Source organism: Argentina silus, assembly GCF_951799395.1.
Source record: "Argentina silus genome assembly, chromosome: 19".
NCBI classification, from domain to species: domain Eukaryota; kingdom Metazoa; phylum Chordata; class Actinopteri; order Argentiniformes; family Argentinidae; genus Argentina; species Argentina silus.
The window spans coordinates 13965617-13978934 of NC_139673.1; the positions used below are offsets into that span (position 1 = coordinate 13965617).

The window sequence follows — 13318 nt, forward strand, 5'->3', positions numbered from 1 at the left end:
CACAAATGACAAGGAAGAGATGGTGCAAGGGGAGGAACCTCAGGTCTTATCCTTTTTGAGAAGGCAAGTAAAGAGAATGCAAGGAGTAAGAGTTTTGATCCCTCCAATAGCACCTGTCCTTTTCAATTATTGAATATTACCTGTATAAATCAAGTTCAACAAACATTATTTACTGATAATATATTTGTTTATAGTGAATTGCCAGTTTAAAGGCATTTTCAGGCATTTATGAATGTTTACCTCTGGATTCCTAAATACAGAAGCCCAGCAGAGCTTTTCCACTAGACTTTGATCAAACTTAACATGAAGTTTAGAGACAGCATGGCACCAATGACCTTTTACACCAAAAATATGTTTTTATTGTGAATTTACAACTAAACCCTCACTGATGTGAACAGATAACACAGACAGGTGTCTAGGGCTGGTCTGATTGACATCGCCTTGGCGACGTAGCACTGATTGTACTTGCGAGAGTGTGTGTGGCCGTGAAGGCCTCAGTGCATAATCATGAAGGCACAGGTTTGGCATCATCACAACGGTGTGTATGTGTGTGTGTTTGTGTGTGTGTGTGTGTGTGTGTGTGTGTGTGTGTGTGTGTATAAACAGTTTACAAAGGAAGTAGTTGGTCATTATAAGCACCATTACAAACCCCTCCATTCAAGGGGCTTTCTCTAGTTACAAATGCTTCATAGATTAAAAGTGGCATTGATTATTACAGTATAAACACACTTAATTTACATGTAGCATAGAGGAGAGCAGACAGGCTATGGAGCTACCTTTGGTTTGGTTGCAAAGACACTTGGAAATCTGAAGAACAGCAAACGGATTGCATTTTTTTGGCTACTGTGTTTTGTAGAGTAGTACAGTGCATTCATAAGTCTATGTGGTTGTGTTACTAGCACCAGTAAATATTTGTCATTTCTAGTCAGTAGGAAAGATGGAAAAGCATAGTTATGAAGAGCAAAAGGAGTCTTTCAAGCTGAGACTTTGGCTACATCTAAAATTGTCGAAAGTGTCTTCCTCCGCTCCTCTCCTCTCCTTCACCTTCACTGATCTGGAAACACAGGGATGGGCAAAAGTAATATAGAGGACGTCTGGACGGTTTTTACTTTGACCTGTCCACTTTTGCACCTCCATTCAGATGAAGGGGGGGAGTAGAGAGAGGGAGACACTTTAGACTATTGAGACGCACCCTTTGTCTTCCACCTCTGCCCAAGCAGTGAGAACTCTTAGCATCAAAGCCTTCTGCAGTCCACGTGATACTCAAAGGGGTGCCCGATTCCACATATCATCATACAAAACCTTCATACAAACTCCTATTCATACAAAACCTTATTCCTACGCACCAGAGCTTTCAACTCAAAGCTAAAGTGGTTGTTGTCGTGGGCATTGCCATATCTCTCCGTTTCACTATCTACCCTTTCTTAAGACAGAGCAGGTGTTTTTTTGTAGTTTTTTTTTTTACGTGTATCTATGATATGTAGAATCATCTTTGGGAATCAAACGATGCAGTCAACCCCCCCCCCCCCCCCCCTTGTCTCTTTGGTGGCGAGCCCCCCCTCTCTCTCTTGGAGCAGGTCAAAGTTGCCTCTAACCACTGATTCAGGGTCAGATTTCCTTTCCGCCTCCTAATGGTTAGGGTTTGGACTGGGGGGTAAGGGTAATCTGATCCTAGATCTGTGATTAGGGGCAACTTGTCCCTGGCACGCCCCCACCCTTCCCCGCCTCCACCCCCTCCCTCTCAGTCCTGTGATGGTTAATGGAGGATGATCTGCACTCTCATCCTCAGTGTTTCCCCTAGCTGTCCTGTGAGGTAGTCTTTATCGTGTTTGTCCTCCATCTCAGCCAGTTCCTTCTTCTGGTAGAGCGGTGCGCTGCTGATCTGGAGGTAGTATGCCCCCGGTGGCGGTGGGAGGGACTTCCTCTTGGACAGGTGCAGGTAGCTGAGGCCTTCCCTCTGGTTGATCTTGAAGTAGCCATCGTCGTTGCCGTAGTCGATGGTGTAGCGCACGTGGTTCTTGAGGGTGGAGAGGGCGGGCGTGAACTCCAGGATGTGGTCGCGGTTGGTGAGGTCGCTCATGTTGAAGTGGAACAGGAGGGTGCTCTCGATGTCCACACTGGCCAGGCTGATGGTCTCCTGCTCAGACTGGAAACACAACAACAGGAGAAGTCAGAGCCATACATTAGAATTATACATATCCATAATTGTACATGAATGGCTCTGGTATAGGTTACACATTTTTCATATAAATGACAGTTAACAGACGTGTTCCTCCTTCCATTCCACGCGTTACAATGAGCCCATCCTCCGATTTCTACCTCCAGCAGCCTCCCCTGATTGACATACATGCATGATGTAACATGTTGTAACATATATGCATTCACTAGGGAACCACTGTGCCCACACGTCTTCGAAAGTGACCAGACATGATACAATATCATTACACGTATCTGCTGTAGCCTATACTGTAATATGGAACTGTTGTGTGGACACATGAAGTACAGTCAATGTATGTTTTCATGATGTATGGAAAATAAATGTGAAAGACTGGTTACATGCACAGAATGTACTGTATCATTGTGCATGTCTACTGTACTGAATGCATAGCAACGTCTGTTGGCCAATTGCAACCAAACGAGCTGACTTGCTGATTAGCTGAGTGTGCTTATATCTGGTTAATCCAGGGAGGCAGGAGATTTAATTCACTTGCAACCAAAACATTTAGCTGGGGAATAACTAGATAAGATATCTACTAGATATTCCTGTGTAGATAGATTCGACAGATAAGGTAGACAGACAGAAAGACCCCGTCACACACACAAACACACACACACACACACACACACACACACACACACACACACACACTCACACACACTCACACACACACACACACACACACACACACACACACACACACACACACACACACACACACACACACACACTCACACACTCACACACTCACACACACACACACTTCCAGACAGGGTAGACAGAAAGACGTTACCTGTGCATCTCCCAGAGGTTCGTCCAGTGTTGCGTTGGTGCTGCGGCGTTTGCGTCCCTTCTTGGGGTAGCCGTTGATCTTACACTCGTAGCAGGCCTCCGGAGAGAGAGCGTTCTCGTCTGTCTCCCCTCCTCCCTGGCTCTGACCCTGGCCCAGACTGACGCCACTACCAAAGCCCACGCCTGAGACACAATGCCTGAAACACACACACACACACACACACACACACACACACACACACACACACACAAGCACGAGTTACACACACACACTACTTTGGCTGTCCATTGATGTTCCTGCGTATAAAAAGTACATGCACGCACAAATACACACACTCTCTCTCTCTCTCTCTCTCTCTCTCTCTCTCTCACAAACACAAACACACATACCCCTGTCCTGCGCGGAAGTATCCGGTGGGGCAGCCACACAGGTAGCCCCCGTCCGTGTTGGAGCAGCCGTAGTTGCAGGGATTGGTGGTGGAGGAGCACTCGTTGATGTCGCTGCACCCCTGCTGCTGCTCGTAGTTGAAGCCAGTGGGACACAGGCAGCGGAAGCTCCCCAGGGTGTTATGGCACGACGCGCCTCCGCAGATCTGAGTGTTCTGGCACTCGTTCTCATCTGGGTCGCGGGAAGGTCAACAGGAAGTGAACAAAGCAAGAGGTCAGCTCAGCCCCCCGAGGACACACAAACAATACTGGGAAACCTTGAAGAGAAGTTTTAATTAGAAATTAAAAAGCCATCTGTTGTGGTCATCGGCCAAACATTCCTCTGCAGAGCTTCACTTGATATAAACACTATTGTTATTTGGTCAGTAGGTTAAGTGCAGACGGTGTTTGTGTGTGTCAGTTGAGTCTGAGGGAGGGGGGTTGTAGAGCGCAGCAGTTTCTAAGAGCCTTCCAGGAAAGGGAAGTGGAGGAGAGAGAGAGAGAGGTAGAGAGAGGTAGAGAGAGAGTGAGTGAGTGTGTGTATGTGTGTGTGAGAGAGTGTGTGTGTGTGTGTGTGTGTGTGTGTGTGTGTGTGAGTGAGAGAGAGAGAGAGAGAGAGAGAGAGACAGGGGGAGAATAGAGGGGGGGAGAGAGGGGTGGAGAAATAGAGAGAGAGAGAGAGGGAGAGGCTGTGTCACTCACCCACACACTGGTTCCATTGGTAGTGTTGAAGGTATCCCTGCGGACAGCTGCACCTGTACCCTCCTACCAGGTTCTGACAGCCGTGCTGACACCGGTGGTTACCATCACACTCATCCATATCTGATAAAGAAACACACACACACACACACACACACACACACACACACACACACACACACACACACACACACAGTGTCAATACAATACTCCCGTCCCAGTTCAGCACAGAGTAGTTATAGAAGTCACCTATGACCCCTGATGTAGGGGAAGACATTTTAAGACTTGCAAGACTAGGATTGAGTCAACTGATATAGAGAGAGGCAGGGATTGGTCGGCTTACCTTCACAGCTCTGGCCTTGATTATCCAATGAGAATCCTCGCTGACACTCGCAGTTGAAGCTCCCTGGACTGTTCTGACAAACACCATTGGAACCACACAGAGCAGGATCACTGGCACACTCGTTGTTATCTACAGAGAGAGAGAGAGAGAATGAAAGAAAGAAAGATGGAAAGAGGACACAACTCCAGTCCTGACGCACTAACAGGGTGTGCAGGTCTTTGTTCCAGCCCAGTATCCTCACATCTGATGCAACCAATAGCGATATTTCACTGACCGACATGATTGGTTGATTGGTTGAGTCAGGTGTGTTAGAGCTGGTATGAAACAAACGTCTATAGCTACAAACACTGAGGCCCCTGTTGCCTGCTGGGAGGTCATGGGAGCTGCGGAGCGGACTGGAAAACCCTGAGGTAGCCATGGCAATGCACCGCAACGTTCCATAACAAGCCATTGTTAAGTTGCCATGACCACAAGCCAGTCAAGCCTAATCAGATCAGTGCAATATCAGACTGAGTCCATTAACTCTGAGAGATTTCAGAGTCTGGACTATGAAGGGCTTTTTATGGGGAAGGATGGAAGATAAGTGGTTACATTTATTAAGGGCAACAGCAGGGGAAGTGCACGCATGCATGCGTGTGTGTGTGGGGGTGTATGCGTGTGCGTGTGTGTGTGGGTGTGCGTGTGTGTGTGTGGGGGGGGGGTGTGTGTGTAGGGGGTGTGTGTGTGGGGGGGTGTGTGTGTGTGTGGGGGGGGTGTGTGTGTGTAGGGGGTGTGTGTGTGGGGGTGTGTGTGTGTGTGTGTGGGGGTGTGTGTGTACGTGCATGTGCGTGTGTAAGGATAAAAGATAAGTGGTTACATTTGTTAAGGGCAACAGCGGGGGAAGTGTGTGTGTCTGGGTGTGTGTGTGTCTGTGTGTGTGTCTGTGTGTGTGTGTGTGTGTGTGTGTGTGTGTGAGTGTGTCTGTGTGTGTGTGTGTGTGTGTGTTACCGATGCAGGCTGTATGGTGTTGGGTGAAGCCAGGGGGACATTTGCAGGTGAACCCTCCGATGGTGTTGACACACAGGAACTGACAGTTGTGCTGTTTGGTCGAACACTCGTCCAGATCTGAGAGAGATTAGAGGAAGAGAGAGGAAGGCATAGTTACAGTTCAGTTGCATTAGTGTGTGTGTGTGTGTGTGTGTGTGTGTGTGTGTGTGTGTGTGTGTGTGTGTGTGTGTGCGTACAGGGCTGCTACAACTGTGAGTCACATTCCAGTCCTTCTACAGTCAGTGACCTACAAATGAACTGCCAATGAACCAGACACCGGAAACATGGCAGGGGAGGACGGAGGCGGTGGAGGAGACTGGTGAATAAAGATGGAAGGCACCAGAAATAATGACCATGATGACCAAGTTTGTTTAGACTAACAAACAAGCCTGAACTTAAAAACTGATAAAAAAAAATGTTCCTGCCAGATGTACTGTACACACACAAGCATGCACACGGACATACACGCACATACACTCACGCACGCGCATACGCACGCACACATACACACAAACCTTGGGACAGTGAACAGGACATTGGGCAGCAGGCCCAGATGCTCCCCAGCCAGACCAGATCTAACCTGGAAACTAAGTCAAGTGTAAATGTTGTATGTTGCTGAACTCAACTGATCTTATTAGAGTTGGAACTGGAACTGGCAGTGTGTGTGTGTGTGTGTGTGTGTGTGTGTGTGTGTGTGTGTGTGTGTGTGTGTCTCACCTCGACAACTCTTGCCATCCTCCTGTAGTATGTAACCGCGAGGACAGGAGCAGAGGTAGGCTCCCTCTGTGTTCTTACAGATGAAGTTACATGGCTTTGGAGCCTGGACACACTCATCCACATCTAGAGGAGAGGGGAGGGGAGGGGAGGAGAGCAGAGGGGAGGAGAGGAGAGGAGAGGAGAGGGGAGGGGAGGAGAGGAGAGGGGAGGGGAGGGGAGGGGAGGGGAGGGGAGAAGAGGAGAGGAGAGAAGAGCTTTATCTCATGGCCTTAAGTCCAAGGCCTAAGATGGTTCCCTAGCAGCTAAGTATGGAGAACTTGTTGGGACTCTCTTACCCACACACAGTGTGTTAGTGATGTCGGTGGTGTATCCAGGTTTGCAGACACAGTTGTAGGAGCCCAGGGTGTTGACACATGCGCCATTCTTACACAGGTTCCCCATCACACGACACTCATTAATGTCTGTACACACAAGAAACAGGTACATACTCATCCGTTTTTGTGACAAAATGCATCATCATGGATCTTTTCCAGGTGTGTGTGTGTGTGTGTGTGTGTGTGTGCGCGTGAGTGCGTGTGTGCGTGCGTGTGAGATTGTGTGTGTTGGTACCTCTGCCGTCTGTGGTGTATCCCGGGCCGAGAGGACACATCTTCTTGTATTGTGTGGTCCCGGGCAGGGGGCAGAGTTCACAGTTGGACCCCCAGCCCCTCCCTCTGTCACAGCAGCATTCAGACTTGGTCACCAGGTTCCTGCTGCTGGATGTCATCTGACACAGAGTGGTCAGCACCTCCGTGAAACAGAAACCCTCACGGTTGTCTACCAGTGGGAGAGAGAGGAGGGAGGGGGACACAGAGAGAGAGAGAGAGAAGGGGTGAGAGGGGATGAAGAGGATTTTAATTCAGTGCTTCAAAAACATGTTTGCTTAGTGACCCACCTAAAGCTATTCAAATGTCCTTTCCTCTCCAATGTAAACAGACATATTCTAGTATTGCCCCTGTCTTAAGCCATTATAATAACCCACGAGAAATACGGCTTTTAAACAACCATTTTGTGAAACACAGTTTTTCTTCTTCCTCACCCTTATAGAGTATCTCACCTTCAGGAGGACCATACTCTATCACTGAGTGTTATATTATGTCACAGCAGACAATCTCTACTCTGAGTTAGTTCACTTCTATAGTTTAGTGCATCGTATCGGTACAATATGCTGTTAGATTACAGAGGAAGGCTGTACATGGGCGTCAGTGACTGCCTTCCTGCTAACATAGTAACAACATTTGAACAGTGACATGAAAGGGATGTTGAGGAAGGTTCTCCTTAGATTAAGTATGGGACTTGTAGTTTCCCATAGGGAGTCACAGTATGAAGGAAACCCCTCCTGATAAAATGAGCATCCTGTCTGTGTCTGTGGAACCTAAACCTAAACACAGTCAGTACAGGTCAGAGGTCAAGCTGAAGGTTAAACAGATAGAACACGCTACACATTGAACACACCTAAGAGAGAAAGAGAGAGACAAATAGAGAAAAGACAGAAAAAAAGAGATGTGTGTGTGAGTGAGTGAGTGAGTGAGTGTGTGAGAGAGAGAGAGAGAGAGGGAGAGAGTGTGTGTGATTGAGAGAGAGAGAGAGAGAGAGATGGATAGAAAGTGGGAGAGAGGGGAAGATAGAGGGGTGTTATACTAACCTATACAGTCAGTCTGTGTGGGACTGGGACTGAAGCCCTGGTCACACCTGCAGCGGTAACTTCCCACTGTGTTCTCACAGCGACCGTTCACACAGATACCCGGCTTAGCGGAACACTCGTTCAGATCTGAGACACACACACACACACGCGCACACACACACACACACACACACACACACACACACACACACACACACACACACACACACACACACACACAAACATAAATGGACACACACACACACACACACACACACAAAATGAAGATAAAATGATTAAACACATGACATATTTGTTGTATTTCCATTCCAATGACCAACGTAATGAAAAATGATCGTTCTGTGAGAATCAATTAACATTAATAATAGCGGGATCAAGCGAGCCGTTGTTTACTTTATGATGTTAGATGTTTATCAAATAAACAGATCCCCACCTGCGTTTGTGGTGTATATAATAGCGAGAGATCAAGTGATGAACATCTGGCCAATCAGCCATAATCTACATGGAATGTACGCTTCTATCAACAATGCTTAGCTGGTCTGTATCTGGGGGACTAAAGGAGTCTGGAGCCATCCCTACCAGCTAATGCACTACGGCTGGAAATAACACATCTATTTTTGAGAACTTCGAGAAGGGAGAAGAAAAAATCTTCCACAGACAGAGGCCTCTCTCAACAAATCACCAGTTTGGATAGGTGGTTGCCTCAGATTGAAGGTGGAAACTGTGCTCTCTATCAGTCCAAATCAATCTTTACAGCTAATGCAGACAGCTAACATCGGCAACCCCTCTAGAAGTTAGAGATTAACATTGTTTTGGGGAAATGCTGACAAAGAACGAACAGATTTCCTGCGAAAGGCATGTCCCTCCCCATCCTCCAGACCGTATGCCGGGAGCATATTTAATTTGTGGGAGGCACACGTCCGGCCCCGGGAGACTAGGTCTAAATGGGTCTTCTACATGCAGATGTGAGATCCAAGCAAACTGAGAATAACAAGATATAGTTAACTGACTTAATCATGTCAGAGAGATGCAGAGTTTGTCTCTATGCCATTAAAACTATCATAGAGAACGTTCATGCTTCCCTGTACGTATCAGAGAGAAACATTCTCTGATACAAGTCTTATCGGGGGATGTTGGTTTGTAATCTTACCCATGCAGCCCTCTCCGTTAGGTAGACGTGTGTATCCGGGGGCACAGATACACATGTAGGTACCGATGAGATTCTTACAGCGCATTCCTCTGGTCTCACAGTCATCCAGACCATCCTCACACTCATTCTGGTCTGGAAGAGAGAGAACACACTGCATCAAACGTGTGTGTGTGTGTGTGTGTGTGTGTGTATGTGCTACAAGCAAAAAACATACACGCACGCACGCACGCACGCACGTACGTACGCACTCACTCACACACACACACATACACACACACACACACACACACACACACTCAACAGCACTAGCAACAGCCCCTAAGCCCCACTCCCAGAGTGCTCCATAGTGTTTAAAGACAAAGTTCCAGGTCTGTTTAGAGCTATAATGTAAATACAATCATATAGACAGATTCCTCCTGTCCCTGCCTCACTATCTCAGCCGACCGTCTCAGCTGTGTGTGTGTGTGTGTGTGTGTGTGTGTGCGTGTGCGTGTGTGTGTGTGTGCGTGTGTGTGTGTGTGTGTGTGTGTGTGTTTTGTTCCCCCTTATTAAAACTGTTGATATGGTCTCTCTCTGTCTGAGTGAACAATTGTTTAGTCAGGAACTGTTGCAACAATTTCTCCATATCTGAGAGACTATCTATCGTGTATCTGAGTCAAAGCGCAGTTGAGATGGAGCCTCCAGTCCAGTTCACATGTCTGCAGCTCATAAAGTCCTCTATCTTAGGCACTATTGAGTAAGACTGTGATTTGAGCCCTGCGGTGAGATAGGGGGGAGGTAGAGTCAGGGGTGAGGCAGGGGTGAGATAGGGGGAGGTAGAGTCAGGGGTGAGGCAGGGGTGAGATAGGGGTGAGGTAGAGACTCTGGTACCTTTGCACATCCTCTTGTCATCTCTCAGCACGTAGCCTGTGGGACATTTACACTCGTAGGAGCCCACCACGTTGACACAGCGGAAGGCACACAGCAGAGGGTTCTGGGAACACTCGTTCACATCTGGGGGGGGGGGGGGGGGGGGAGGGTTAGGGCCACATAAGAGATCCAGGGGTTTTCCATTTGTAATTAGCCTAAAATCCTCCTTTTTCACATTGCCTGTGTGTTATATAACCCAGTGTCCTCTACAGTGCAGGTACTGTAGGGAGTGTGTGACCTAATGGGTCAGACTGTGTGCTGTGGTGCTTTACCTTCACAGGACATCATAGGGCCAGGCTCGAAGCCATCGTCACATGCACACTCAAACGCTCCGATCACGTTAGTGCACGTGCCGTTGCCACACGGGTTCCCCAGGTCACACTCATTAGTGTCTGTGGAGGAGAAGGTACAATAAAACACATAGAACAGTGTGTGTGTGTGTGTGTGTGTGTGTGTGTGTGTGTGTCTGTGTGTGTGCGTGTGTGTGTGTGTGAGAGAGAGAGACAGAGAGAAAGAAAGAGAGAGAGAGATAGCGTGTGTGTGTGTGTGTGTGTGTTAGGTTGTAACTGGCCTTCACAGTTGACCCCAGAGGTGTCCAGTCTGAAGCCGAAGGGACATTCGCAGCGGAAGGAGCCGTCTGTGTTGATACACTGGCCGTTGTTGCAGATGTTGGGGTTGGAGGTGCACTCATCAATGTCTGAGGTTTCAAACACATAAACACAGTCAGTAACACACCAAACACACACACACACACACACACACACACACACACACACACACACACACACACACACACACACTATCAGTCATACATCTTCTACACTCTTATTGTTATTTCAACATATTAGGCATGGCGATGATGACAGGACGTGATGCCCTTATATGGTAAACGTACCTATGGGGTTGTCATCTGGACCAAACACCTGTCCAATAGCATGGCAGAGCAGCGCGAACGCCTCTGAAACACAAACACAGAGTATATGTATTAATACATGAAATATGATCAACTATAATCAGAATGGATCAGGCTCTGATCACCTGGTGGAAGCGGTATCACAAGATCAATACCATGACACAATAACAGCCAAGTCTAACCTTAACCCCAAACCCTTATCCCTGGAATAGAACACACAGCAGGAGAGAACATGTCACTGACACTGAAAAATATACAGTACAGGAACCAATCAGGCTGTTGGAGGTAGAAATCGGAGAACGAACTCATTGTAGTGGAGGCGGAAACTCCACTGAAACCAATGTCTCCTAATACTGAGAAGGGAAAGGTGGACTGTAGTGTAAGTTGGTACCCACCCTCCTCCTTGCCCGGGCAGATCTCACAGGGGTCTCCCCAGCCCTGGCCTGGCATGGCACTGCAGCAGCAGTCTCCCTTGGTGTTGTTGAGGGGCTTAGGTGCCAGGCAGCGCCCACTCTCAAACTTGGTATAGCAGTAGTTCACCCGGACGTCTATTGAGATGGCACAGTAGGGGGGGGGGTTATAGAACGTGGACAAATATGTTGATTTTCTATATTTCCTGGAGGAGCACAGTGTCCAGAGCAAAGGTCAGATTGTTATTGCATCATCAGACCATATCTAAACGACTTGACAAAGAGGTCAACCAAAATGAGAGAGAGAGAGAGAGAGAGAGAGAGAGAGAGAGAGAGAGAGGTTGGTTGTCCATGCCCAGTGGTTGACAGTGCCAGGCAGCTGCCAGGCTCCCTCTCTTGTTCCGATGAGAACCTTGTTATTCCTCCTGGCCTCAGCCATTGGTCTGTAATGAGAAGCACATGGCCGTACCCCGGCCCTGCACCCCTAGTGCTGGCCTTCTCCTCACTCAACACAAATAAGCTATCTGACCACCATATATCATACACACACACACACACACACACACACATACACACACACACACACACACACACACACACACACACACACACACACACACACCTGGCTCAGAAGCATAGATCACATGCACGCACACACACACACACACACACACACACACACACACACACACATACACACACCTGGCACTGCAATGAAAATGTCAGGGAGTGTCTTGTTACTTTCCTCCGTGAAACTGATTTGTCAGCTTTTCTGAACCAGCAAGATTTATGTGCCCTGATCCGGTCTCCCCTGTGTACAGCTGTGTCTGTGTGTGTGTGTGTGTGTGTGTGTGTGTGTGTGTGTGTGTGTGTGTATGCTTTAATCTATAGAGCCTTAGCCCTCTTTCTCTGTCCAGCTTCCCTTTCCATGCTGCCCTCCACCCTTCCCAATTCCTCCACCCAAACTCCATCCTCCTCTCTCCCCCTCCCCTCCATCCACCCCTCCCCCCTTCCCCCTTCCCTCCAGCTGCAGGAGAGAAAAGAAAAGCAAGAATTGCAAACTGCTCCTCTAAACTGATGATGTCATCATTTTAGTGTTTGAAGGGGAACTCCCTATCATGGTTCTGAATACTTGTCCACCCACCCACCCACTCAGTACATACACTCACACACACACACACACACAGACACACACAGACACAGACACACACACACACACACACACACACACACACACACACACACACACACACACACACACACACACACACACACACACACACACACCTGTGCTCTGAGGAAATGGAAAAGTGATCTGTTCAGAGCCACCCCTGGCCTCAGCCAGGCAGCAGAAACAGCAGAACCAGCTGGAACACTGTGTGCTGTTCTACAGTCCAGAGAGGGAACAGAACAGAACCCCACTCTGTATCAATAGAGATGGATGGTTCTGAGCTCAACTAAGAAACAGCTCCAGTAGAGATGTACAGAATGTTTGTTAGATCAACTCTTACATACACACATCTTACATATCGTCACACACACACACACACACACACACACACACACACACACACACTCACCAAGACATCTGCGTCCTGAGGAGGAAAGCTGGAAGCCTTCGGGACACAAACAGATGAAGCTACCCTCAGTGTTGGAGCAGGTTCCAAGCCGACAGATATCTGGAGTCTGAGAACACTCGTCAATATCTGGAACACACACACATCAACACAGTCAGTCACATCTCAACCCTGTACTAACACACACACATCAACACAGTCAGTCACATCCCAACCCTGTACTAACACACACACACCAATACCATCAGTCACATCCCAACCCTGTACTAACACACTCCCCAGGATGAAATCTAGAGCTGGGTTATACAACTACACTCTCTTAGTTAGTACCAAAAAAGGGTTCTTCATTTCTCCCTGTAGGGGAACCGTTTTTGGTGCCATATAGAACCCTCTTGGGTTCCATGTTGAACTCTTACCACAGAGGGTTCTGCATGAAACCCAAAAGGGTTCTTCA

At 48.0% G+C, this 13318-nt stretch overlaps 1 protein-coding gene across 1 annotated transcript in view; it reads right to left on the minus strand.

The window, feature by feature from the left end:
• Nucleotides 1-331: 331 nt before the first annotated feature.
• The window catches only part of LOC310819902 (fibrillin-1-like), a 42846-nt gene continuing 29859 nt past the window's right edge, over nt 332-13318 (minus strand). The window contains exons 40-56 of the mRNA XM_083691313.1: nt 12868-12993; nt 11273-11425; nt 10860-10922; nt 10536-10661; nt 10237-10356; nt 9926-10048; nt 9056-9187; nt 7906-8031; nt 6831-7037; nt 6557-6682; nt 6222-6344; nt 5466-5582; nt 4479-4607; nt 4139-4258; nt 3401-3629; nt 3012-3207; nt 332-2146 (exon numbers count right to left, since the gene is read on the minus strand). Of these exons, the coding sequence (XP_083547439.1) occupies nt 1757-2146; nt 3012-3207; nt 3401-3629; nt 4139-4258; nt 4479-4607; nt 5466-5582; nt 6222-6344; nt 6557-6682; nt 6831-7037; nt 7906-8031; nt 9056-9187; nt 9926-10048; nt 10237-10356; nt 10536-10661; nt 10860-10922; nt 11273-11425; nt 12868-12993 (2606 nt within the window). The 3' untranslated portion in view covers nt 332-1756. The remainder of the gene's footprint in view (nt 2147-3011; nt 3208-3400; nt 3630-4138; nt 4259-4478; nt 4608-5465; nt 5583-6221; nt 6345-6556; nt 6683-6830; nt 7038-7905; nt 8032-9055; nt 9188-9925; nt 10049-10236; nt 10357-10535; nt 10662-10859; nt 10923-11272; nt 11426-12867; nt 12994-13318) is intronic.